Source organism: Grampus griseus, assembly GCF_964374135.1.
Source record: "Grampus griseus genome assembly, chromosome: 5".
Lineage (NCBI taxonomy): Eukaryota > Metazoa > Chordata > Mammalia > Artiodactyla > Delphinidae > Grampus > Grampus griseus.
The window spans coordinates 6,549,111-6,576,891 of record NC_138998.1 but is presented as its reverse complement, the minus strand read 5'-3'; the positions used below and the strand labels follow the sequence as shown (position 1 = coordinate 6,576,891).

General features: G+C 46.6%; 1 protein-coding gene across 2 annotated transcripts in view; it reads left to right on the top strand.

The window, feature by feature from the left end:
• Nucleotides 1-2,551: 2,551 nt before the first annotated feature.
• Nucleotides 2,552-27,781, top strand: part of KAT2B (lysine acetyltransferase 2B) — a 102,624-nt gene continuing 77,394 nt past the window's right edge. Inside the window, exon 1 of one of the 2 annotated variants that reach the window (XM_082654325.1) lies at nucleotides 2,552-2,963. In XM_082654325.1, coding sequence (XP_082510451.1) covers nucleotides 2,658-2,963 — 306 coding nt within the window. In that variant the 5' untranslated portion in view covers nucleotides 2,552-2,657. The remainder of the gene's footprint in view (nucleotides 2,964-27,781) is intronic. The other variant, XM_082654324.1, reaches the window with a different exon arrangement.

Here is a 27,781-nt window from a genome sequence, read left to right as displayed (position 1 = left end):
AAACTGTGGGCCTTCAGCCTAAGGCAGTATGTCATCTGGGTGCTCTGAGCAGGGAAATAATGAAAAATAATGTTCAGTCGATGTCACAAGCCATTCACCATTCAGACAGTGATGGTTTTCAGGGCCGGTTGAAATGAGGCTGTTTTCTTCTGCTTCAGAACATCCTGGAAATAGCCTGCCTCCTGAATTCTGGGGACAGCTTGGGAGGAAGGGGTGATGGGTGAGTTAATATTGAAGCTGGGCTCCCCCCCCCTGAAAATTTTATGATGAAAATTTCAAACATAGAAGATTTTAAAAACCGCACAGTGAACACCCATATACCTACTACCTAGATTCAACTCTTAACATTTCACATTTCACTCTACTTGCTTTATCATGTTCATCTGCCTATTAGCGCATTCACAGATGCATCAATCCATCTTTTTTTTTAAACATCTTTATTAGAGTATAATTGCTTTACAATGGTGTCTTAGTTTCTGCTTTATAACAAAGTGAATCAGTTAAACATATACATATACATATGTCCCCGTATCTCTTCCCTCTTGCATCTCCCTCCCTCCCAGCCTCCCTATCCCATCCCATCTTTTTTTTTTAATGCTTCTTAAAGCATACTGCATATATCACGACACTGCACCCCTAAACTTTCAGCAGGAGCACCACCAACTAGACTTTAATATTTAAAATTTTTTTAATATATGAGGGATATTTTTATCCACTGAAATGCACAGATCCCAAGGGGGCCATCAGTTTGACAAATGCCTACATTGTGGAACCTAAACCCCTATCAATATCTGCTGACATCATGATATTGGACTTTGTTCATGGGATCTCAGTCTTTAAGACTCCCATCCAGCTTAGGCAAGAATCATAAAAATCTGCAAAACACCTCAGTAGAAAAGAAGCCCCAGGTAACTGTCCTGCTGGAACCAGAGAGTCTACAATTTCAGACCTTGAGACGGAACTCAAGTTGGGAGAGGTTATTTCCTTTTGTGCTGTCTAATGTCACTGTCTGGATCTACAAACTTAAAAAAAAAAAGTTCAAAGTCAAAAGAACACAGAGAATCTAGAAAAAGGATAGAGAAAATTAACTGGAAAAAACGGGATGGGAAGGGGAATATTTCCAGGGAAAAGCACATTTCTGCAGGCAGTCTGGCCGGAGCTGGGGCAAGAGCTTTAGGGTATGTAAAGAATTTGATAATACACACATTATGACCCATATTATACAGAAATTGTGACTCACATTACAAAAGCAGGGCACTTGGGAAGGGTCCTGAGATACAGTGCTGGGCTTTTCAAAAACTGCTTTAGAGAGGCCAACCAAAGGTGTACAGTTTCAAATGAAAAAAACTGAAACGTGGTCTCCGAATTACTAAACACCACCTTCATTGTCATCAACAATGAAAACGACAGTTAGCAACAGTTTCAACAAAGTTGAAAACGCTGAGTCGAGTTTTTTCCTTTTTTTTTTTTTGAAGTTTGAGGCCAAAATCAACACATTCTTTTGGATGCTGCTTAATTTTTTTTTCATGGTTAATATGCATGCTGTTGATATCAAAATTGAAAACTATGGAACATTATAGAAAAGAAAGTAGTGAGGTTATACTCCCACTGTGCAGAGATGAGACCTATTAGCAAACTTTTCCCACTGCGCTTAGTTTTCATTGTGACCCTGCTTTTGGGACGACAGTTCTTTTAACAACCAGCACTTTCAAACAAAAATTACAGAAAATATCGATTAACAGTCTTTTCCTTCTTCTGGCAGATGCAATCCAGAAATTGATTACAGGATGAAAGCGTTCTCAATTAAAAGAGAGAAGGTGGACGGAGAAGCATCTAAAAAGAGAAATGGAAAACATCACGCCTTTATTTTGGTGAATTGGCAACAAAGAAAAGGATTAGCATGGTCGGGTACTTTTCAAAAATATTTTTTTTTTCTCTGGCTCCCGCTAGGGTGGAGGAAGTTGCCTCTGTTCCGAATGAGGGTGGAAGGGAGCGGAGGAACAAATGATGGGAGTCTCCCCCGCGCTCCTCCCGCGCCCCCTCCCTCCGCCGGGTCATCTTGGGGGGGCGCGGGGTGGGCTGCCGAGACGGAGGCGGCCAGCAGGTGCCTGGGCTCCGGCCCCTGCCCCTCTCCCCCTCCCCCTTCCCCCGGGGTTGGCCTCGCCCCCTGGCGGGCGAGCGCAGGGTGCCAGGCGCGGGGTGGGGGGCGCGCGTCCGGCAGGCAGCAGGAAAGAGCCGGGGGCCGGGGGGTTGGCCCCCAATCCTACCGAGAGGCCGGCACCCGCCGCCCGCACCCCAGGACCATGTCGGCGGCCCGGGCGCCGAGCGGGGCCCCGGGGAGGAGAGCCGGGGGAGGGCGTGTGCAGTGGCGGCGGCGGCCGCGGAGCCGCTAGTCCCCTCCCTCCTGGGGGAGCAGCTGCCGCCGCCGCCGCCGCCGCCGCCGTCAGCGCGCGGGCCGCGGCCGGAGCGAGCCGGGCGGGTGGCGCGCGGGGCAGGGCGGGGGCGGGGAGGGGGGTGGGCGCTGGGGCGGGAGGGCGCGGGGGGAGGGTCTCGCGCTCCTGGCTACCAGAGCCCGAGAGGGAGACCCTGGCGGCGGCGGCGGTGGCAGCGGCGGCGGCGCCTGACACTCGGCGTCTCCTGCCGTGCTCCGGAGCGGCATGTCCGAGGCTGGCGGGGCCGGACCGGGCGGCGGCGGGGCGGGGGCCGGGCTCGGGGCGCTGCCCCCCCCGCCCCCCGCGCCCCCGCCCGCGCCGCCGCAGGGCTCCCCTGGCGCCGCCGCCGCCGCCGCCGCCGCCGCCGGGGGCTCGGGCGCCTGCGGACCGGCGACGGCGGTGGCGGCGGCGGGCACGGCCGAGGGGCCGGGAGGCGGCGGCTCGGCCCGGATCGCAGTGAAGAAGGCGCAGCTGCGCTCCGCTCCGCGGGCCAAGAAACTGGAGAAACTCGGCGTCTACTCCGCCTGCAAGGTACGCGCTCGGCTCCCGGCCCGCCCGAGGGGCCGCGGCCGGGCCCGCGGGACCCCCTCCCCCTCCCCCTCCCGCCCCCGCCTCCCGCCCGGGGCCGCGGCACCGCGGAAGTGCTGCTGTCGCCCGCGCCCAATTAGCTGCTCCTCGAACCAGAGTGCTGTCGGGTGGGAAGGAGAGATCGCCGGGACCGAGAGCCTTTCCTTCCTCCCCCTTGGAAGGAGTTGCCTCCGCCTCCGAGCTCCTGGGCTGCCCTGGGGCTTTGTTGCTCTGTAGGAGCTCGCCGGAGGCGCCTCCCAGGGAGTGGAGCGGGGCCAAGGCAGCATCTTTTGGGGGACCTGAGCGCCCTCCTCTCCTCCACCGAGCCCCACTGGGTGGAAGGAGTGAGGCTGGAATAGGATTCTGGACTCCCGGCGCTTCGGGAGCTCGAAGGGGCGGATTGCGCGGGCTGGGCGGCGCAGCCCCAAGCTAGGGTCCTGGAGCTCCGGGCGCTCTCGGCCGGGGGCGGAGGCGCTGCGGCGCGCGGTGACAGCCCGGTCATTACTGTATTTTTACTTGTTTGGTTGAAACGCTGCCCCAGCCTCTCGGGGTGTAAACAGGATTTGGCAAGGTGACGGCCCAGCGCGGCGGGCGCTACTGCTTAGTTTGAGGACGCGCGTTTCTGGCCATCCCCTCTCCACCCCAGCTCCGGGCACCCCGTCGCCCCTTAAATGCGGATCCAGATGTGGGCGCCGTGCTCCCGGGGTGGGAGCACTGCCCGAGGCCGCGGGGCAGGCTGGCCCTGCGCTGTCAGCAGCGGCTTTGTTTTGACAGGGTGACAGCTGAGGGGGGCGGGGACTTGGCCTTGTCAGCTCCTGCGGCCTGTGGCTGAAGCGGGGAAGAGACACACACACTCACACACCTCCCCTGTGCTCCTCCCGCCTGCTGCAAACAGGGTCAAGTTCCCAGATTCCAATTTCCCACAGCCCAGATGCAGTTGGCCACGTCTGAATTTGGGCGTAAAGGTTATTAATCCTGCTAGAACCTCGCACCCCGGTGATGCTGTTTTTAGTATTTACAGGAGCTTCTCAACCTCAATGGAATATCTGTACTTCCTTTCTCCACGTCATTCACATCCTCTTGTGTATGTTGAGCACCTACTGTAGACCCTGCACTGGTTCAATACATATTTGTTGAGTGAAGGTAGGATCTAGCCCAGTGCTTCTAAAACTTTTGTGTGCACAGGACTCTTCTGGGGAGCTGGTTGAACGCTGATTCTGCATCAGGAGGTCTGGGATGGGGCTGAGAGACTGCATTTCTAACAGACTCTCAGATGATGCGATGTTAGTCCACCGACCACACTCCAAGTAGCAAGACCCTGGTTCAGACCTGGACAATATAAGATTATCCCATTTGAATTCAGCCAAGAAAGTGAAACTGTGAAACAGTAATGCCACATGGTTGGCGTTTCTGAAGACAGAATGCAAAAATGATCCAGTGGGGAGTGTGCTTTTAAGAAACGTGAAGGGATAGGAATTGGCTATGAAGGGCATTTGACAAATGAGAACAAGACCGGGAGAGTAGTGGGCCGAAGGGAGAACTGTACGGAGATAAGAACGGGGTCAGTTACTCGGTTGACGTGGCATTTTGCAGCCGGAGTGGGCTCACGTGGGAGCCGTGTCAGCTCTGTGTTTCTGTTCTGGCTTTTGATTGGGTTCCCATCATGAGCATCTTCTTTCCCTGCTACCACCTTAACATCTGAAAACTTTCCGCAGTTTTGGTTCTGTCTAAAACCATGAGCATGTGTGTCCTGCTTTGATATTTTTGATCCTTTCAAATTTCCGTGAGTGAAATGTAGCGCCTTTTCTAAAACTTGTAACTTCAGTGTTTCATGTTCACATTCACAACCAAACCTATAGGAAGGGAAAACCTCTCTCATTTAAGGTCTCTCTTCCTGCCCCTGGGAGACTCTGAATGTGTCCACTTCTATTTGCTCATTCATTCAGTAAGGATCCCAACCGGATGCCAGGCATTGTGCTAGATGCTGGGACAGTGACACCCAGAATCTGTCCTTCTGGAGCTACTGACCGTGTGTGTGCATGCACTTGCATGCATGTGTTGGGTGAACCAATTACAATGAAGTTCGAAGAACCTGCTTTCTTAGAGCGCTGTTGGAACTCAGAGCAGGGCATTCACGGGCAGGAGGCACGAAGGGTGGGTGGGGTAGGACGGGCTTCCTGGAAGAAGTGTCAGTGGCTGCTAAGGACTCTTAGCGGGCCAGGGTGCGGTCAGCTGAAGCTTCTTGTAGTGGAGAAACTGAAAGTAGTTATGAAAGCTTGGAGTTGGGCCAGCGGGAGCTAAAGTCCATTGGCGGTGGCCACTAGATTGGTGGAGGCGGGTGTGTGCGGCCAAGAGGGAATCCAGGAATCTTAACATTATCTCAGATTTGCTTTTGTTTTTTTTTCCTTCCAACTGTGCTTGATTGAGTGTGAGGAGGTGCAAGCCAGTACAATCTGTATTTCTTTCTCAGCTTGTCTCTACCCTCTATGTAAGAATGCCCCAAAGGACAGATTCTCCTACCTTTTGTCATTGACTGGCCACTTAGCAAGTTGGAGAGAATAGAGAGGTTAGGGACTGGGGAGGAATCTGGGAAGAGATGAAGTACTTTACTGGGGGGGGCTACTGAAAGAAAACAGGTCCCAGACCTGATAAAACATCTGGCCTTTAAACTTCACAAATGAAACAGAGAAAGAAGGGAGCTAGCTCACAGCCAGGGAGGTGCACCACAGCCTGGAGAGAAGGGAAAAAAAAAAAAAAGAAACAAACAAACTTGTTTTGCAGGATCCAGAGTAGAGCTCTTTGAACTGTGTCCTGGCACAGGTTGCTCATGTGACACAGCCAGACTGCTCATTAAAATTGTAAATCTGACCATGCTCTGCCCCTACTTAGGACCCTTAATTTCTCTTTACGAGGGGTCCACAAGACCCTGTGTGGCCTGGCCAGTGCTATCTCTGGCCCCCTTTCAGGGCCTTGCGTGCATGGTTCCTTTCTACCTCAGGGCCTTTGCACACACTGTTTACTAGCACCAAAAGCTCCTTTTGCCTCACTTTCTTTTTTCCTTTTTTCTTTGTTTTTGGCCGCACTGCGCGGCATGTGGGATCTTAGTTCCCCAGCCAGGAATTGAACCTGCACCCCCTGCAGTGGAAGCACGGAGTCTTAACCACTGGACCGCCAGGAAAGTCCCTTGCCTCACTTTCAAACGAACTCCCAGCTCTTCCCGCAAATCTCAGATTCCTTGCGTGTCCTTTACAACCCTGGCCAGCCTTCCCATTCTAAATGTTTGGAACCCCCTCTGTACTTACTTTTCCTAACTGGTGCTTTCATCATGATTTTTAATTGTGTGATTATTTGATATGTGTTTGTCACTCTGAATAGATCCTAAGTGATGTGGTTATTGACTGGATGAATGAATGAGAGAAGAGAAAACGGAGGAAGTGATTAACTGTTAGAAGAGCAGTAGTGAAATTTTAGCCTGACCACTTCTTGACAACTGGACAGAGAGGGTTTTTTCTCACGGATGTGCATAGGACTGGATTTTTAGTGTTATAAAAGGAGCCCCGAGTAAATTATGAGTAGCCCAAATCCACATCTATTTGAATGAAAATGTAATTTAGGTAGTAAAAAACCAAAAACCAATGACCGACTCTTCCTAGTGAAATAGGCCATTTTTACAGGAGGGGAGGCCGGAGGGAGTGGTGGCCAAGAGCCACCTGAGTTCACATTTCAGGTCCAGCTGTGTGACCTTGGACAAGGACTTTACCTCAGCCTCCATTTCCTTGTCTGTAAAGTAGGAATAATAACCCTCACCTCACAGCCTAACGGTGAGGATTTCAAATGAGCTCCTGTGTATGAGGCATCCAGCAGGTGTCTAGTCCACCCCATGTTTTCTCAGCAGCTCAGAGTAGGGGATACCCTGTAAACTTGGGAGTCAAGAAAGCACATGGGGCTTAGTCTCCTATCCCAGCTCTGCCGCTTTATGGTCTTGGGCACAAGTCACTTAGTTTTCCTCTGAGCCTGGATTGCTTCATCTCTAAGATGGAGACCATGACTTCAACCTTGAAGTTCAAAGGTGGAAGTTTCCCCAGAGTTCCTGGAACCTAAACGTGTTGGGTTCATGCTGGCAAAATGAAATTGCCTGGTGCTAAAACAGAACTAGAGTTACCGATGTAGAAAACAAACTTATAGTTACCAGGGGGGAAAGGGGGGGAGGTATAAATTGGGAGATTGGGATTGACCTATACACACTCTACTATATATAAAATAGATAACTAATAAGGACCTACTGTGTAGCACAGGGAACTCTATTCTATCCTCTGTAATGACCCATATGGGAAAAGAACCTAAAAAAGAGTGGATATGTGTCTATGTATAACTGATTCACTTTGCTGTACAGCAGGAAACTAGCACAACGTTGTAAATTCACTACACTCCAATAAAAATTAAAAGAAAAGAAAAGAAAAGAAATTGTCTGCTTCCGTACTCAGTGTTCCAGTCAGGGGCTGCAAAGCAGTTATGGAGAACTTTGATTCTGGGCTGAGTGCCTTACTTAGAGACTGACATAGGCACAGGACTAGAAAATTAGTCTTCATTTAAAAAATAATGGTTTATAATCTAGAAGTGACACTGGCTGTTGAATATGCAGCGAGCACAGGCAGAGGCACCACCATAAGAGAAAAAGCTTCCTACGTTGGCCAGGGGGCTGCGAATGGGGCACTAGACCCAGCCTTCACGTTAGGGGGGGGTCCTGAATGCCTGTGTTTGTATTTGTCAGTCACTCCTTCCGAGAGCAAGTTTCCAGTGTTCAGTGTCTAGAGCAGTGGCTCTTACCCAGGAGCTGTTTTGCCCCCCAGGGGATGTTTGGCAAGGTCTGGAGACATTTTGGGGTGAGGGAGTGCTACTGGTGGCTAGTGAACAGAGGCCAGATGCACAGGCCAGCCCACGACAGCCCCGCCGACACAAAGAATGATCTGGCCCCCGTGACAGTAGTGCCGAAGTTGAGAAACTCTGCCTTGGAAGAAAATCGTATTGCCCCCAAATACCATAAATACATTTGCAGTGGAGGAGAAACGAATGCTTTTCATGTTAATTTGAATAACACTCAGAACCTGAAAAATCTCGCTTTGTGAATCCTGGGCATATTTTTAAACAGCTTTATTGTGGTATAATTTATAGATCATAAAACTCAGCAACTGTAAGTGTGCAGTTAGTTGTTCTTGAGTAAATATGTACAATTGTGCGTGCATTACCACAGTCCAGCTTTATAACTCTACCATTCCCCCCGCCCCCCTACCTCCGCAAAGGTCTGGTGGTTCCCCCCCACCAGTTCCCCCCACCGTGGGCAACTTTTTAAGGTGATATTTTATAGCAGTTGATTGTTGGTTTGCAAACAGAAACCCAATTGAAAGTATCTTTCTGGAGACTCTTAGATCATCAGTATTGTTACGGCAAAGCACAACACAGGACGGGGGGTAGATTAAATGTTTTTAAAAACTCAGTCTCTAGCCACATAAATCTAATGCAGACGATTATTTCACGTGTGGTAACTTCTCTAAAAGGTGGTATCATGGAGCCAGGCACACAGGCAAAATGCTTCACTTGGCAGGCACCATGCGGAAAGCCAGAAAGATGACCAAATTGAATTATGTGTCCTCCTAAACTTTCAGGGAAGATGGAAAAATGCAAGCCTGCAAAGCCTTTGGATTGCAGTTTGCAGTTTTCTGTAACTGGAAAAAGTAGTTTATAGGGCAAAACAGTACAAAATCTGCTGAGGACTGTTTTGTTTTAGGAAGCTCGTGCTTGCGTATAGCATTTTGTGACGCAGTGCTCGTGGGGTTTTGTTTGTTTGTTTTTACCATTCAGTAGATCTCAACCTAGTTACCCGTCCACATGGGCAGGATTTAGTTCTGTGTCCATTTAATTCTGTAAATCCACAGGTCTGACCCGTCATAGGGAACGTTGAGGGTAAAAGGGTGAAATATACAGTTTTACGCCAGGTACCTTGGAACAATCAGAACATCTGCTTCTCAGATGAAAGACCTGGATACTCAGCACAGTGCCAATAAAACTTGGATTTCCAAGGCTGAGCGGCTTCCGATGGAGTTCGTTTGTTTCTCCATGAGAGGAAGATAGCTATTTAGGAACGGTTGTCAATGGCTTCCGGCTCTGGATGGTTTCCTACACTCCTAATCTGATTTGATTCGAGGGTTCGAATCTGCCACGGCACCTGTGGTAGAACTGCAGGCGTGCCGACCACCTGAGGACCTGGAGAAAACCTGGAGGATCACTCCTCCCACCCCACCGGCTGGCGGGTGCCCCTGGGCAGTGTCTTAACTGCCTATCTCTCAGTTTCCTCATTGGGGAAGCGGGAGGCGAGGTGCCACCTCATCCATTTACCGTGAAGATGAAATCATCTAGCCTATGTGACGGTTCTTGGAACACAGGCATTCCACAGATGTCTCTTTAATTTTTAAAAACTTTCCGTTGGTATCAGCAGTTTTGTCGTTGGTGTTTTGCCACTCCACCTGGGGTAAGAGAAAGGCAGGCGAGGTCATTTTACTAGCAGGGAACCGGGACCCAAAGAAGTTCAGCAGCTTCATCCAGCTGCAGGGGTGGCTCACGGGGAAGCTGCCCACAGAGGCTCTCTTTCCCACGTGTCCTCTGCGTCCTCTTCCCAGGCATTCTCATGGGGCGGAGAGGAGGCTGTCCTTCCAGATGGTTTACAGAGGGGACTTCACTTGTGGCAGGCATTCTCCTGCTCTCATTTGATGTTTATTGTACTCCTGTTGAGAGGTATGTTCAAAGGCTTTTGTAGTTCATTGAAACTGCAGGCCATAAGGCAGGCAAAATGTGTTCTTTATGACTGGCCCAGGGCAGACAGATGCACGCCCTTGATGGTTTTAAAGCTGACAATCAAGAATGGTCACTGGGCTGGCCCGAGAGAGTTCCCTGCTGAAAGAAGATGAAACAGACATCTACTTGGGGTGTCGGAGGTGCCAGATGTGCCAGAGAGGTAAGGAATTGCCCGTCCTGGGTATTTAGAAGTCCCCAAGTAGCTCTGTATAAGACTGCTCACACAGCAGTATTTCAGCGCAATCCAGAGGAGTCATTTTTTTAAAAACTGTGATTATGCAGACAGTAAAGTGCTCAAAGCATCACTATGTATGAGGATCTGGGGGATGAATTTTTACATATGCATGCGTCTATGCAACTGCCGTCCAGATACAGCACCTGTAGAGTGTTTCCAGCACCTCAGGGGCCCCCTTGTGCCCCCTCCCCACCTCTGGTAACCCTTATTCTGATGGTTATTGCCAGAGATCAGCTTTGCCTCTCTGAAACTTCCCATCAGTGGCACCGCACGGTTTGGACTCCTTTGCCTCCGGCTTCTGTCACTCCACGTGGCGTCTGTGCACTGCGTGTGCCTTGTTTCCTATAGCCCTGGTTTGTCAAGACACATGTGTTTAAGCTAAAAAACAAGTTAAAAATTGCTAACCATGTCCAGAATGGAAGTCATTGGATGTGGACAGCTTCCTAAGATGAATTTTAATTAGGCTTTTGAAAGAAAAGATGGGAATTTGATCTCTGGGTGTACTGGGAAGAACCCACGAGGGCAGGAAGGTGGACAGGAAATCCAGGAGGCGTACTGGCCGAGCAGACATAGAGAAGGATTGGAAAGGAGAGGCAGAATGTTGGGGGCTGTGATGTCACAGCTGCGGAATGCCCAGCCTGAGTCCTTTCTTCTCCCCGTGAGTCTGCGTTGGTGAGCCCTTACTGGTAAACATCACGCTAAGTCCTGCTGCAAGTTGACTGGAGTTATACACTGTGTCCTGTCAACCACGCAGAGTCATACGTGTTGGGTGCAGTGGCGGGGTTCCTAGAAGGCTGGCTGGAGACAGGTCCAGAAAGCTCCAGTGGGTGCTGCCACCTCTGTTATTGGCCTAGGGGATGGAGATGCAGGACAGAGAATATTTCTTCCGGTTTATCCCCACACCATCTCCAGAACTGTGTGCTGAGGCCACTAAGGGCCACCTTCTCCCCAGGAGTGGCAGTGAGGGACACAGATTACTAGACAGCCTACAGTTTTTCCGTAACAGCTCATCCTTGAAAACTTGTATTAACTATTTAAGATGAGCTTACTATTTAATGGGATCCTATGGGCCATAAAGCAATCTTTTCTGTAACTGATATAGTTAACACAACGGGAGTTTCATCTTTTTTACTTGTGTGTGCCTGTACATGGAGGTGTTATACCTATACCATGTAGTTATTCATGTAACATTTGCTCCTGCCCAAACCCCTTATGACACCTCATCACCTAGTTATCATCGAACTAGAATCAAATCCTTTATAAGGATGAATTGCTTTCACCTCGGGCTTCTAATTGGCATGCCGGTACCCCCTGCATCACACACTTTTCTTCTCCAGGTATTGGTGTGGCTTGTTGTTAAAACTCATTCTGGTCTGTTCTCAAATGCCAGCTTCTCAGAGACGCCTCCTGACCACTCCCCCACCCCGCCAAAGTAGCAGTACCCCATCACTCCATAATTTTACCTTGGTTTGCTTTCCTTTATTGCATTTGTCAGTACTTGGAAATCACATATAGTTTCTTGTCTGTTTCCCTTACGACAGTGGAAGTTCCCTGAAGCAGGGACTTTGGTTCATTCCATATCCCAGGTCCACGGACCATGTACACAGTGGGTGTTCAGTCCATATTTGTTGACTAAGTGGGTCATATTCACAGGCTTTGTGAGGTTGGAGGAGAGGAAGTTTTGTTTTAAAGACAAGGAAACTGGCACCCAGGGAGGTTTCGTAACTTGCCCACAGCTGTGTGGTCAGCAGCAGGGCAGCCCTGAGCTGGGGCTGGAAGAGCATCTCCAGGTACTCAGCTCACGGGGACCTGATGACACGCGGTACTTGTCTGATGGCCTGGACTTCTGCTCAAAACAGAGCAAGAAGGAATCAAACCCGCTTTTAATCCTCCTCTGAGTGAATGATGTGAATTTCTCTAACCTGCAAACTCGCATTTACTCCTCTGCAAATTAAAATGAAATTTACACAAGGGGATTGTGAATATTGTAAGACCAGCGGGTTAAAACCTATGGGGCGTGGGGGGGAAAGGCCCTACCATATATTCTAAAAGTCTAAATTACGCTAGTGAACAAAAAAGATTGCCTATAAAGGTATGTTTTCTAACTACTATTTATATTTTTTGTTCCTTTGCTGTCCACTTAAACTAAAGGCTACAACAGGCTTTCTTTAATTTGTTCTTCTGTTTGTACCCAGAGGCCTAGACACAGGGCTTATTATTATTATTATTTTAATTAATTAATTATTTTTTGCCTGCATTGGGTCTTCGTTGCTGTGCACGGGTTTTCTCTAGTTGCAGCGAGCGGGGGCTACTCTTTGTTGCAGTGCACGGACTTCTCACTGTGATGGCTTCTCTTGTTTTGGAGCATGGGCTCTAGGCATGCAGGCTTCAGTAGTTGTGGCTCTCAGGCTCTAGAGCACAGGCTCAGTAGTTGTGGTACATGGGCTTAGTTGCTCCGCGGCATGTAGGATCTTCCTGGACCAGGGCTCGAACCCGTGTCCCCTGCATTGGCAGGCGCATTCTTAACCACTGTGCCACGAGGGAAGCCCTGGGCTTATTTTTTTTTTAATCAGGAGACAAATGTATTGATTTTGGAACAAAGTGGGAACGATGTCGCTAGTGATCCTTGGCCTGACACACCACCTAACCTTAGGAGGAGGCCTTCTGTAATCTCTTCAGTGACCTCAGGTGTGTGGAGACATTTCCATGAACTCTACACCATCCTAACCAGCCCCCGCGTGCCCTGGGTCTGTGCAGTCGTCTACGAGGCTTCTGTGGTACACAGGAGATTCCAGAAGTACAGGGATGATACCTGACTAATACCCTAGTGATTGATGGCAGCGGCAGCCCTATCTATTGTTTGCATTCGCTCTAACAAGCTGGTGTTGAAACTGGCTGGCAGAATGCCAGGGAAGCCAAGGTCAGCGTACTTTGAAACAGCGAAGTGAGTCATGGGAGCCAGGACTTGCACATTGCACATACCCACAGGAGCACCTGACCCACCCACCTCCAGGGGAACATGTATTGGCTAGCTGCCTGTGCCCGGCTCTGTCCTAGGTGTGTGGTGAGTGACAAAAGGACGTGCAAGCCACAGGGAGTCCTCATCTTGCTGGGGAGACAGATGTGAACGGAAAGAAAAATGGAAGCGAATAATCAGGCACGAAGTCCGTGCAAAGAGAAAGCGTCACGAGCTGGGGTGGGTGGGAGCGGAGGTGAGGGGCCCAGCCCAGGTGGAGTGAACGGTAGAAAGCAGAGTGGAAGGGAGCAAGGCATCAGAGCGGTATAGAACGCGGACCTGGGCAACAGGTTGGCCCAGTTGGAATCCTGATGTGCTGCTATCGCTCTGAGACTGTGGGGAGATTCCGTACCCTTCACAAGCCTCCATTTCAGAGCTGTAAAGTGGAGAGGGTGTTACTGTCAACTTTTCCCATTCATCCAACAACTTGTTCTTGAAATGTGTCAGGCGTTGGTTTAGATGCTGGGGATACAGTGACAGATGGGTCCTTGCTCTTAGAGAGCTTGCTTTCTGGTAGCAGAAGGAGACGGTAAACAAGAAAATAACAGAAAGTGGCAAGTGCCACACACACAGAGAATGAAAACAGAGACATAGATGAGAACCCTTGGGGAGCTCCTTCAGATGTGTGCCTGGAAAGCTCTCTCTGAAGAGGGGACACATCCTGGGCCAGAACGATGACAGGAAGCCAGCTCTGCGTGGGGTGCGAGGGGAGAGGGAGGTGCAAAGACCCTGGGCCCTGAGAGGCCTTGGCAGGGTCAAGGGCAGCCAGGCGACCAGTGTGGCTGGATGGGGGTGGGCGTGGGATGAGCATAGATGAGGTGAAGAAGGAGTAGATGGGGCCAGATTGCCAGAGTATAATTTTCACCCGGTGAAATGATCTGATCTCCACCTCTGAGCAGTTTCAACAAATGCATATCAAGACCCAAACAGTTACGTCACCCTAGAAAGTTCCCTACTGCTCCTTGACCTTCATATCCCTCTACTCCCAGAAGCAACCACTGATCTACTTTGTGTCACCGCAGGTTAGTTTTGATATTCTAGCATTTCTTATAAATGATACCACATAGTACACACACTATTCTTTTTTCACTCCGCTTAGGATTTTGGGGATTCTTCCATGTTGTCGCATGCATCAGTAGTTAATTTCTTTTTATTGCTGAGAAATACTCCACTGTACGGATGTACCACAGTTTATCTGTCTACCTGCTGATGGGCATCTGGGCTGTTTCCAGTAGATTCAGAGAAAACCTGCGTTTTCAAGCATCTCCTTTTGGCTGCTCTGAGAAGAATAAAGTGTTTAAGAGAAAGAGTGGAAAAAGAGGGCCGCTTGAAGTTTTTGCAGTCTAGATATAAGTGGATGGTGGCTTGGAGAAGTTCTTGCAGTCTAGGTATAAGTGGATGGTGGCTTGGATGAGGGTGGTAGCAGTGGAGGGGTGAGAAGGAGACAGTTTGGGGCTATGAGTTTAGAAGCAACAGGATTTGATTTATTGGCAGGGTGGGCGGGAGGCATGCGAAGAAAAGACAGAAGTGAATGTAATGTCTGGGTTGCTGGCCTGAGCAGCTGAAAGGATGGTAGTTTCATTTATCAACATTTGTGACCACCTAGAGGGGTGGGATAGGGAGGGTGGGAGGGAGACACAAGAGGAAGGGAATATGGGGTTATATGTATACGTATAGCTGATTCACTTTGCTATACAGCAGCAACTAACACAGCATTGTAAAGCAATTATACTCCAATAAAGATGTTTAAAAAAAAAAGGGTGAGACCGTGGGAGAAGCATATTCGGGTGGGTGAGAGTCAAGAATTCTTTCACGGATGTGTTAACATATATCTCTTAGCCAAGTGTTGTTTTTTGTTTTTTGGGTTTTTTTGCGGTACGTGGGCCTCTCACTGTTGTGGCCTCTCCCGTTGCGGAGCACAGGCTCCGGACGCGCAGGCTCAGCGGCCATGGCTCACGGGACCAGCCGCTCTGCGGTATGTGGGATCTTCCCGGACCAGGGCACGAACCCGTGTCCCCTGCATCGGCAGGCGGATTCTCTACCACTGCACCACCAGGGAAGCCCCCAAGTGTTGTTTTGATGATAAAGTGAGGTAATCCATTTAGCAGTTGTGTATAATATCTGGAACATTCTTTTTTAAAATAAATTTATTTAATTTATTTTTGGCTGCATTGGGTCTTCGTTGCTGTGCCCAGGCTTTCTCTAGTTGCAGTGAGTGGGGGCTACTCTTCATTGTGGTGCGTGGGCTTCTCATCATGGTGGCTTCTCTTGTTGTGGAGCACAGGCTCTAGGCGCACGGGCTTCAGTAGTTGTAGCACGTGGCCTCAGTAGTTGTGGCTTGTGGGCTCTAGAGCGCAGGCTCAGTAGTTGTGGCACATGGGCTAAGTTGCTCTGTGGCATGTGGGATCTTCCCGGATCAGGGCTTGAACCCATGTCCCCTGCATTGGCAGGTGGATTCTTAACCACTGCGCCATGAGGGAAGCCCAATATCTGGAACATTCTAAATGCTCAGCAAATGGTATCTACTATTATAGTTAAAAGCAATGCTAAGTAAACCTAAGTGTCCATCAACAGAGGAATGGATAAAGAAGATGTGGTACATTATACAATGGAATATTACTCAGCCATAAAAAATGAAATAATGCCATTTGCAGCAACATGGATGGACCTGGAGATTGTCATACTAAGTGAAGTAAGTCAGACAAGGACAAATATCGTATGATATCACTTATACGTGGAATCTGAAAAATAGTACACGTGAACTTATTTACAAAACAAACTCACAGACATAGAAAACAAACTTATGGTTACCAAGGCAGGGGGAAGGATAAACTGTGAGTATGGTTTTAACATATACACACTACTATATATAAAATAGATGAACAACAAGGACCTATTGTATAGCACAGGGAACTATATCCAATATCTTGTGATAACCTATAGTGGAAAAGAATAGAAAAAAAGACTATAGATATATACATATATATGTATAACTGAATTACTTTTCTGTACACCTGAAACTAACACAATATTGTAAGTCAACCGTACTTAAAAAAACAAAACAAAACAAAAAAGTGGTGCAAAGTGATAATGATTGATCTTAATAAAGCAACTAGCCCAACTGGAGAAAAAGGAAAAGCGAGTAAATAGAAATCATGGGAAATAGGATCCACTGGGTAAAGAAGAAAACAGTTGATAGAAGGTCTTGAATTTCAAGTAGAGAAAGTCAAACTGAATCCACTTACTAATAGTGAGTCTTTGCACTTTAAGACAGAGGAGACATGAGATATTTTAGAGCAAGGAGGTCTAGGTTTTGGTCTTTGCTCATCTGCCAGCTGGGTGAATGCAAAGCCACACCCTTCTCTAAGGACTGAATCACTGGCCCTTCCTACGGGGCTATTGGGTGGGGAAAATAGGATGATGTAGGCGAAAATTGCCTTGGGAAGTGTCAGAAGTGTTTGACATTATTCAATGTCATTTTAGAGTAGAGCCATGTGTGCAGTAGGTGTTATATGGAGGGTGGGAGTGGGAACAGATTGAAGGTAGGGAGGAGGCTGTCCCTTCTAACTGGCTAATGAGGGCCTGACCTAGGGCCTTGGCAGTGAGAAAGGAGAAGGTATAAATCTGGCAAAGACTTTGAAAGGAGAATCGGGTGGCCTTGGGTGAGGGCCTTGAATGCAGATGTATCAGGAGCTGGGAGAAAAGCCTAATGCCTGTGTAGGGAATAGCATAGTTGAAAAGGGGGCGTGTTGGAGTTGAGGGCAAGCCTTCAAGTAAAACCTGGGCCGAGATGCCAGGTGTGGGCAGTTGGGAATGTGGGCTGGACACTCTGCCCTGCAGGTGGTGCTGGTTAAGGGGACTTGCGAGGCATCAGCCCAGATACTGGCTGATACTCTAAGAGCCTGAGCCGGCCCAAGATGCAGCGTATGCGGCGGCACTGTTTATTTTGCTCGTCATGATTGATTTGGTGCCAAGACAGCAGGCTGAGGAGTGAGACATTCTGTCAGTCAGCTGCTTGCCCAGGCTGCTCAGTGCCAGCCAAGCAATTTGAGGACTCTTCCCACTGCGTTGGAGGCTGAGCCGACTGCTTTGGCAGGTTCACCGGTGAAGTCCAAGATGGACGGTGTGTGTATGAAAAGACTCCAGGAACTGTCTGGGCTTCAGGGTTCCGGGGCACCAGTTTCTTGGCCCTGGTGTCACTCAGGACCTCTTGAGGCCCTTCCAAGGGTGATGCATGTTTCGGTTTGGTCCTGGAGAGGTGACTCAGACATAACGAAGGGGCTGGCCCACCCCTAGGCCGTTTGGTAGCACTGGAGTCATTCTAGCACCTTCTGAGACCATGCCTGAGGGTCCTGGGCCTTGGGTTCAGTCAGATCTGATTATTTCGCATAGAGAGTGCAGTTCCTTATTGAAGTCCAGCACAGACACAGGGATTTCTTCCAGACCCAGAGGTCTCCTCCTGAAGGTTTTCTGTGGATTGGATGTTGGTGCCTCGTGGAGGGCCTGCAAGGATGTTGTTTGACTAGGGTGTCTGTACCTGCTTGTCTTGTCCTGGGTCATTTCCTCAGGCTTGACCACTCTCTTCTCCTCTGTACCCTTGACCCCTCTCTTCAATATTTGTTTTTTTTGGTTCCTTGTGGCTTTCCAGACCAAAATGGCACCCTTAATTAAGGTCTTCAGAGACGCTTCTGCTCTGAATTATCTCACCGGTTATCTAGTCTCCCCTTCCGATTCTGTTTTCACTCTCAATTCCAGGCAAATTTGATCTCCTGAGGGAAGACTCCCTCCCCCACTCCCACTTTATTCTTTTCACTTGTACTAAAAGTCACCAAAATGTAAAAATCCCAGTTTCCAGTCATAACTTTATGGTGTCTGCTGGCTGTCTGTGGGCAACTGTGTCAACTGGAAGTATTATCACACAGTGAAGAGAGAAAAAGTGTTCATGTCCCAGAAAGGATTACCTAGCCCGTGAAATTTAAACTGTATATGGAAAGCTCACGTTAATCCAGGGAGAAGAGAGAGGTATTAACACCCACATCCCCGAGACCATCTTTTTCCTTCGCACCTTTGCTACTCTGAGTGGGGTCCTCACCTGGGAACTTCTTCCAAATGCAGCATCTTGGGCCCCGCCCTGGCCCTACTGATTCTGAATCTGCCTTTTAACAAGATTGCCTAGGTAATTCAGGAGCAGAGTAGAGTTTGAGAGGCACTGCTGCAAGTCCCACGAGCATTAGTCAGACTACTTCCACAGCAGTTCACTTCTAAAGAGAACATTTATTGGGATCACAGCTCATACAGCAGACTCTGGGTGTTGTTGCTGTTTTAAAATAAGATTAAAAGAATTTTCTTCCCGAAGGAATACATGCGCACAGTTACGAGCAAAATTCAGACTGCTCGCAGTGGGGGCCAATGAAAATTTAGACACTCTCACCCCAGTCTTCCCCAACCCCAGACTCACTCCTCATTCCCTTGGACTTATTTCCAGAAATTGTTGGTCTCCCCTCCGCCACCCTCCTGAGGCTGCATCTTACATTTTCTACTAGAATTCGAGGAGGGGAACTAGAGTCACTGTACAGAAATCCATTTTCGATTCCGACGAGGCTCGAATGAATTTGTGAACAGGCCAGAAAGCTGCATGGCAGCAGGTCAGAGGTGTTGGGTGAGGGAGTCCGAAAGGGACGCCAGCAACATGGCTTTATTATTAGCAAGTTTTAATTGTTTCACACTGTCCACTAATTTTAAAAACAGGGCAGCCTACTTAATGACTTATTTCTGTCATTTGCTATTTCTCTTTTGCTGGGACAGATTCTGCCAGCAGAGGTGTGGCCACCTAGATGCTCTGACTTCTTTTGCTTTTTTCTATCTGAAAGGACAGAGATGGAGACCCCCATGTACTGGTCTTTTATTATGATGATGATTTTTAATGTAGCGTATTAAGCTTCTTTAATTTGTGTTTGAGAAAATAAGCCTCAATTTTGGGACGCGCTTTGGGGAAACTTCGTAGAAGACTCATATTTGAAGTGATAATTTAATAGCAAGTTCTTGCCCTTTTAAAAGACAGTTTTATTGAGGTATCATTTGCATGCCATAAATTCCTCTGGTTTTAGGCATGCAATTCAGTGATTTTTAGGAAATTGAGTTGTACAGTCATCACCAAAATCCAGGTTTCCATTACCCCAAAAAAGATCCTTGTGTCCATTTGCAGTCAACCCTGTTTGCACCCCCCAGCCCCAGACTACTAATTGACTTTCTATCTCTATACATTTGCCTTTTCTGGACATTTATATAAATGGAATTGTACAATACATGGTCTTTTGTGACTGGCTTCTTACACTTAACATAATGTTTTTGAAGTTCATCCATGCAGTAGCTTGTATCAACACTTCATTCTTCTTTACTGCCAAGTAACATTCCAGTGCATGGATATGCCACATTTTGTTTATGAACCAGTTCACCAGTTGATGGACTTTTGTTTTCTTTCCACTCTTTGGCTAGTATGAATCACGTTACTGTGGACATCTGCATGCAGCTCTTCGTGTGGATATTTTCATTTCTGTTGGGTAGATACCCATGGGTGGGTTTGCTGGGTCATGTGATAAATTTATGCTTAACTTTAAAAGGATTGTTTTTTAAAGTTGTGGCAGAATGCACATCACGTAAAATTTATCAACTTAACCATTTTTAAGTGTACAGTTCAGCGGCACAGAGAAATTCACTATGCTGTGCGGCCATCCCCACCGTCTCTGCTTAGAATTCATTTCATCCTGCAAAACTGAAACTGCCCACTGAACAGTAACTCCCCAGGGCTCTGTCCACTCAGCTCCTGCCAGCCTCCATTATTCTCTCTGTCTCTATGATTTGACTACTTTTCAGTCTGTTGATTATGTTCTTTTGATGCACAGAAGTTTAAAATTTTGATTAAGTCCTTTTTTTTTTTTTTGCTGCATTGTGCAGTTTGTGGGATCTTATTTCCCCAACCAGGGATCGAACCCGGGCCGCCTGCAGTGGAAGTGCCAAGTTCTAACCACTGGACCCCCAGAGAATTCCCAATTAAATCCTATTTTTTGTTGTTGTTGCCTTTGCTTTTGGTGTCATATCCAAGAAGTCACTGCCAAATCGAATGTCATGCAGCTTTCCCCCCCTGTATTTTCTCCTAAGAGTTTTATAGTTTTAGGTTTTATGTTTAGGTCTTTGATCCATTTGAAGTTAGTTTTTGTATATGGTGTAAGGTAAGGGTCCAACAATTTCATTCTTTTGCATGTGAATGTCCAGTTTTTCCAGCATTGTTTGTCAAAAAGACTGTCCTTTTCCCATTGAATGGTCTTGGCACCCTTGTCGAGAATCATTTGACCATATATGTGAGGGTTTATTTTGGGGTTTTCTATTGGTTTAACTTTTTAAGAAACCGCCAAACGGTTTCCAAAGCAACTGCGCCGTGTTACAGTCCCCTCCAACAACGTGTGAGGATTCCCATTTCCTCATATCCTTGACAAAATTTATTACCTGCTCTTTTTTTTTTTAAATTTTGTTGTGCTGGGTCTTAGTTGCAGCAGGCAGGCTCCTTAGTTGTGGCTCGAGGACTCCTTAGTTGTAGCAGGCGGGCTCCTTAGTTGCGGCATGCATGTGGGATCTAGTTCCCTGACCAGGGATCGAACCCGGGTCCCCTGCATTGGGAGCACAGAGTCTTAACCACTGCGCCACCAGGGAAGTCCCCTTACCTGCTCATTTGATTATAGCCATCCTCGTAGGTGTGAAGTTGTATCTCATTGTGATTTTGGTTCTTGACCTTTGAACATTCTGCCTTTGTCCAGCCTGGAACAGAGAGGTAGTAAGACAGAGTGAGGACACCCTCCCTCCCTCCCCCCGACATACACACAACCACAGGACCAGTTACCTGCCTGAACGCACTTAGTCCTTCTGCAGGGTAGACTGAATAAGCTCGGGCAAGTGTCTCAACATCTTAGAGCCTCAGCTTTCTCTTCTGAATAACGGGAATAATAAATCCCTTTCTCGAGACTTCCCTGACAGTCCATTAAGACTCCGAGCTTCCACTGCAGGGGGCATGGGTTCGATCCCTGGCTGGGGAACTAAGATCCCACATGTCATGTGGTACGGCCAAAAAAAAAAAAAAAAAATCGCTTTCTCACACGAGGTGAGATAAGAACAAGTATACAAGTGCCTTTTTTTTCTGGTTCTTAATAAATGTTGGATTCACAGTTTTACTCCCTACATTTCCCATCTGTGTGATTTTGCTGTGGGACGTCCCTGTCACTGATTTAACTTTTCCAGCAAATATGACTTTCCAGCATTTTAAGCGTCACAGAGCCCTGCTAGCAGCTTGGCCATCTCTCTCCGGTTCCTCTGGATGCCACCCAAATATCTTCACGCTCACGTCTCTCATCGACGCTGAGTGAACTGGGAAGCACCCTTCCCCCTTGCCTGCCTGTCATCTGGGTCATGATCACTTGTTTATCCAGTTTTGCTTCCTTCTCATCATCCGTCCTGGCTTCTGTGTAGTCTGACAAAATCTGGTGCATTCTTCTGACCTCTCACTCTGGATCCTGTTGGGGCAAAAAACATGTTTGTCCTGGGCCTGTCGAAAGCAATGAGGTGGCTTTTCCTTTCTCGGTGCTGCCATGGTGCTGCCACATCTGCAGAGACTTGCCCCTGGGGTAGGGGGGGGAGGGGAGATGCACTCCCCCTGGCAGCCTCCCCGCCTGTGCCTGGGTTGCTAGCTGCGGTGGTAATTGGCTTGGCAGTGCACGCCCTAAAAGGTTGTCCTGCAGCTGATACTTTGTTGAAGCTGCGAGGCCAACCCCCTTGGGAGTTCCCTGCAACAGCAGCTGTCTTGTCTTATTAAGGAGAGACATGGGAAAGGTGTTTTGAAGGGAGACGTCTTATCTCAAAGCACAGTGGCTGGGCCTGAACATCTGGAAGGGAGATAGGAAGGCCAAGGCAGAGGGCAGGGTGGCAGCAGCTTGGGACACTTGGCAGAAAATGCTTCGCTGGCAGTTGAGGATAATGGTTGAATGTTTTCCAAGGACATAATACGTCCCCTTCAGTAAACTGGGCAATAAGTCCCATACATATTAAAAATGTTGTGCACTTAGGTTCTGAGTGTCCCATGATGCTTGTACACATGTTAGGAAGTATTTTTCCTATCCTACCAACATGAAAAATTTAGAAGCAAGTGAGCAAAATCGAGAGACTTCCAGATATCTCAATGGGGTATAACTTTCATCAATTAGAACCACTTAAGAAATATGGGGACTATTCTTTGCCTAAGCTGTTAGGTTCCATAGTGAAGACTTGGGTTTGAGGGGGTGAATTCCCTTTAAACTCTAGTGCAGCAGTGTCACCAGAAGTAGAATGTGAGCCCACATCTGTAACTTGACATTTCCTTATAGCTACTTGTATATTTTCTTTTAAATTTTCACTGGAGTATAGTTGATTTACAATGTTGTTAATTTCTGCTGTACAGCAAAGTGAATCAGTTATACATATAGATGTATCCACTCTTTTTTAGATTCTTTTCCCATATAGGTCATTACAGAGTATTGAGTAGAGTTCCCTGTGCTATAAAGTAGGTCCTTATTAGTTATCTATTTTATGCCACTTGTATTTATTTCCTCGGGCTGCCATAACAAATGATCACAAACAAATTGTCAGAAAGTTCCTTTAATTGAGTTCTGGAGGCCAGAGGTCTGAAATCAAGGTGTCAGCAGGGCCACGCTCCCTTTGAAGGGTCTGGAAAGAATCCTTCCTTGCCTTTTCTAGCATCTGGTGATTCCTGGCAACGCTTGGCCTTTCTTGTTTTTGTTTTTGTTTTTTCCCCCGTGACTTTTGGGATCTTAGTTCCCCGACCAGGGATTGAACCCACACCCATGGTAGTGAAAGCACGGACTCCTAACCACTGGACCGCCAGGGAATTCCCCTTCCTTGGTTTTATAGTTGTGTCTCTCCAGTCTCCGCCTCCGTTCTCACATGGCATCTTCCCTGAGTGTCAGTGACTCGGCTTCCAAATCTCCCTCTCTCCTTTCTCTTATAAAAATACCAGTTATTGGGCTTCCCTGGTGGTGCAGTGGTTGAGAGTCCACCTGCCGATGCGGGGGATGCGGGTTCGTGCCCCGGTCTGGGAAGGTCCCACATGCCGTGGAGCGGCTAGGCCCGTGAGCCATGGCCGCTGAGCCTGCGCATCCGGAGCCTGTGCTCCGCAACGGGAGAGGCCACAACAGTGAAAGGCCCGCGTATTGCAAAAAAACAAACAAACCAGTTATTGGTTTTAGGGCCCAGTCTAAATCAGGATAATTTCATCTCAAGATCCTTAAGTAGGACTTCCCTGGTGGTGCAGTGGTTAAGAATTCACCTGTCAATGCAGGGGACCTGGGTTTAAGCCCTGGTCTGGGAAGATCCCACATGCCACGGAGCAACTAAGTCCATGCATCACAACTACTGAGCCTGCATGCTGCAACTACTGAAGCCCATGTGCCTAGGGCCCGTGCTCCGCAACAAGAGAAGCCACCGCAGTGAGAAGCCTGCACACTGCAACGAAGAGTAGCCCCCGCTCACCACAACTAGAGAAAGCCCGCGCACAGCAACAGAAACCCAACGCAGCCAAAAATAAGCTTAAAAAAAAAAAAAAAAGATACTTAAGTAATCCTATTTCCAAATAAGTTCCCTTTGTGAGGTTCCAGGTGGTCCTAAACTTTGGGGGGACACTATTCCACCCACCACATCACATTAAAAAAAATGAGAGAAAACAATTCCATTTCGTTAATTTTAATGTTTTATGTAATATTCCAAAATATCATTATAACATGTAATCAATATAACAGAATTCTTAACGAGATATTTTAACATTCTTTTTTCCCCCTTGGACACTAAGTCTTTGAAATTCAGTGCATATCTTACAGTTACAACGCATCTCAACTTGGACTTTCTCTGAGGGCTGCATAGCGGCTTGTGGCGGACTGCCATGTGCTGGCCAACACGCTGACAAAGCTTTTATGCTTCTCAGTGTTTTGCCCTGTACTTTCGCCCTCTCTCCTCTCTTCTCGCCCTCCCTTTACCCTCCTCTTAGCTTAAGAAATGAAAACCTACTTTGTAAAAGCTACTGGGTCCCCAAGACTCAGTGGAGGAAGCCGAGTTGGCCAGTTTTGAAAGAAAAGTCCTTTATTCAGTTCATTTTTAAGTATCAGGGTTCATTGTCGTACAGCTTATTAAGCACTTCTATCACAAGTGGCTTAAATAAATGTGGTTAATATTTGGGATGTAACATTTTTTATTGAGTAGGCTATTGGGAGGAATCTCCCTGCCATGAGATTTGTGACCCACCCATTTAGCAGCCCCTGCATGGACGTGGCATTATTCTGTCCTGTTAAGACAAGAAGAGGCACAAACTTTTCTTTCTGGGCCGATTGCTCTGAGTCTTTTGCAGTCATGAAGTTAAGATTAATATCTCTAAAAATCTGTACTGTCTTCTCCAAGAGTTGCAAGCTTGTTACTTTTTGGCTTGAACCTCAGTGAGGGGAGGGGTTGGTTTATAAGCAGACACACAGGGAGAAGAGTTTTGGATCCTTGAATTCTTAAATGTGGTCTGTGATAAGAAGGTGGTTTCCACCCTCCTTCACACAACTGATGTATACTGAGCCTCTGTTATTGTTGTTGGAATCTCTCCGGAATTATGTTTTCCCTTCAGAGGAATCAATGTTAAAGAAAATTAGCAAGCAACCCATGAATATGAATACCACAGAGAAGAATATAGAGTACAGTGGGAATGTCCCTTCCCCTCCCCAACTTTTGCCCCATCCCCCATAAGTATGTATCTGTCTAGGCCCTCTGTATACCCACCCACATTCATACACACACACACACACACACGCACATTTTTTTGGCTGCGTCGCCTGCCTTGTAGGATCTTAGTTTCCCCACCAGGGATCGAACCTAGGCCCTTGGCAGTGGAAGTGCAGAGTCCTAACCACTGGACCACCATGGAATTCCCCACATTCGTATATATTTAAATTGCTTATTCATTTATTTTTAAAAAACATATATCAGATTATGGTATATATTGTTCTGTGGTTTGCCTTTTCTGCCATTTACCGGGACCTAGAGAGGTCCCACATCAGCACAAATAGTTAGCCGCCTTCTTTTTTTTTTTAAACCATTTTTTAAAAAATTGAAGTATAGTTAATTTACAATGTTGTGTTAGTTTCAGGTATACAGCAAAGTGATTCAGTTTGTATTGTACATACATACATATATACTTTTTAAAATAAACTTATTTATTTTTGCCTGCGTTGGGTCTTCGTTGTGGTGTGCGGGCTTCTCATTGTGGTGGCTTCTTATTTCAGGTCACAGTCTCTAGGAGCGGGCTCCAGTAGTGGTGGCTCATGGGCTCAGTAGTTGTGGCTCACGGGCTTAGTTGCTGCACAGCATGTGGGATCTTCCTGGACCAGGGATCAAACCTGTGTCCCCTGCATTGGCAGGAGGATTCTTAACCACTGCGCCCCCAGGGAAGTCCCTATATTCTTTTTCAGATTCTTTTCCCTTATAGGTTATGACAAGGTATTGAATATAGTTCCCTGTGCTATACAGTAGGTCCTTGTTTATCTGTTTTATATATAGTAGTGTGTATATGTTAATCCCAAACTCCTCATTTATCCCCTGCTCCCTGCTATCCCCACTGGTAACTTTGTTTTCTATATCTGTGAGTCTATTTTTGTTTTGTAAATAAGTTCATTTGTATCATTATTTAGATTGCACATATAAGTGATATCATATGATATTTGTCTTTGAGTTACTTCACTTAGTATTATAATCTCTAGGTCCATCCATGTTGCTGCAAATGGCATTATTTCATTCTTTCTTATGCCTGAGTAATATTGCATTGTATATGTAATATATATACATACACAATGGAATATTACTTTATATATATATTTATAAATATATATATGTATCTCACATCTTTATCCATTCATCTGTCGATGGACACTTAGGTTGCTTCCATGTCTTGAGTTAGCCTTTTTTTTTTTTTAATTTGGCCACACTACGCGGCATGTGGGATCTTAGTTCCCTGACCAGGGTTCGAACCTGCTGCTTCCGAATGTGGCCTCTGCATTGGAAGCACAGTCTTAACCACTGGACCTCCAGGGAAGTCCCTAGCGTGTGATAAAGGTGGTACAATAGTCGGTAGTAACAAGCTACATAATTTAATAAATTCTTCTCGATCAAATTTTAGATGACATATATATGATATATATAAGATGACATATATATATATTTTGCTTTAATAAACAGTATATACAAATATAATTGAGCACATGTGAATATTTCTGTAGGTGCCCTTCCTAATTGTGCCGTTGGGCCAAAGGGCAGGAACATTCCAATTTGACTTCCAAAAGGCTGCACCAGTGTTTCCTCCCACACATGTGTATGAGGTGCATGTTTCCCCTGCAAGATGTCAACCTTTTATTTTTATTTTTTGGCAAACTAATTAGTGTGAGGAAATATATCACAGGGTTTTTATCTTTTATTTTTCTTGTTTTTGCTTTTTAAAAATTTCATCGCAGGGCTTTTAATTTTTTATTTCCCCATTAATAGTTACTTTGATCACTTTGTACAGGTTTGTTTGTAATTAGCATTCATTTTTCTTGGAATCACTTGGATTTGCCATTTTGTTTCTATCAGACTGCCTTTTTCAGATTGTTTTGTAGATGATCTATATATGCTCTGGATCTTAATACTTTGATTATGGGTTGTAAGTGTATGCCCTCTCAACTGATCCTGAGTTACAACATTTATAGATTAAGGAGAATTGATATCTTTACACTGTTCAGTCTTCCTATCAAGAACAATGCATATTTCTTCATTTATTCATCTTTAGTAGACAGTTGTAGTTTTTTGAATATAGGTCTGACTCATCTTGAAGTTTTGACCCTAAGTATTTGATGGCTCTTGCTATTAGGATCTTTTTTTTCCTGTTACATTTTCTGAGTGGCTATTGGTGATGGAAAAGCTTCTGAGTTTTATGTTGCTCTTATATCCAGCCAGTTTATTAATTTCTTTATTAGTTTTGATAAGCTTTAAGAATTGCCTACCAATATTCATAATTTTTGTGTAGTACTAGTACAGTGTTGAACTCTGGGCATATTCAGGACTTTCTTGTTTTGGTGACTTTAATAGGAATGATTTTTTTTTTTGGCTGTGCTGCGTGGCATGAGGGATCTTAATTCACTGACCAGGGATCGAACCTGTGCCCCCTGCATTGGAAGTGCAGAGTCTTAACCACTGGACCACCAGGGAAGTCCCAGTAGGAGTGATTTTATGTCTATTTAGTATAATGTTTGCTTTCAAGTTAATATAATTTTCTTCTATACCAAATTTGCTATTTTTTTAAAAATCAGAAATTAATTTTGAATGCTTTGAAAAGCTTTTTCGGGCATCAGTCGTAATGATTTTCTCTTCCTTTAATTTGTTAATGTATGAATTAATTTGTTTCAAATGATCTATCTTTGCATTCCTGTAATAAAGTTTAGTTATTATGTACTAGTCAAGATGCATGATGTTGGATTGTGTAGTGTCAAATTTTAAAAAAATATTTACTTATTTTGGCTGTGCCAGGTCTTAGTTGTGGCATGCAGGATCTTGGTTGCAGCATGCGGACTTCTTAGTTCCGGC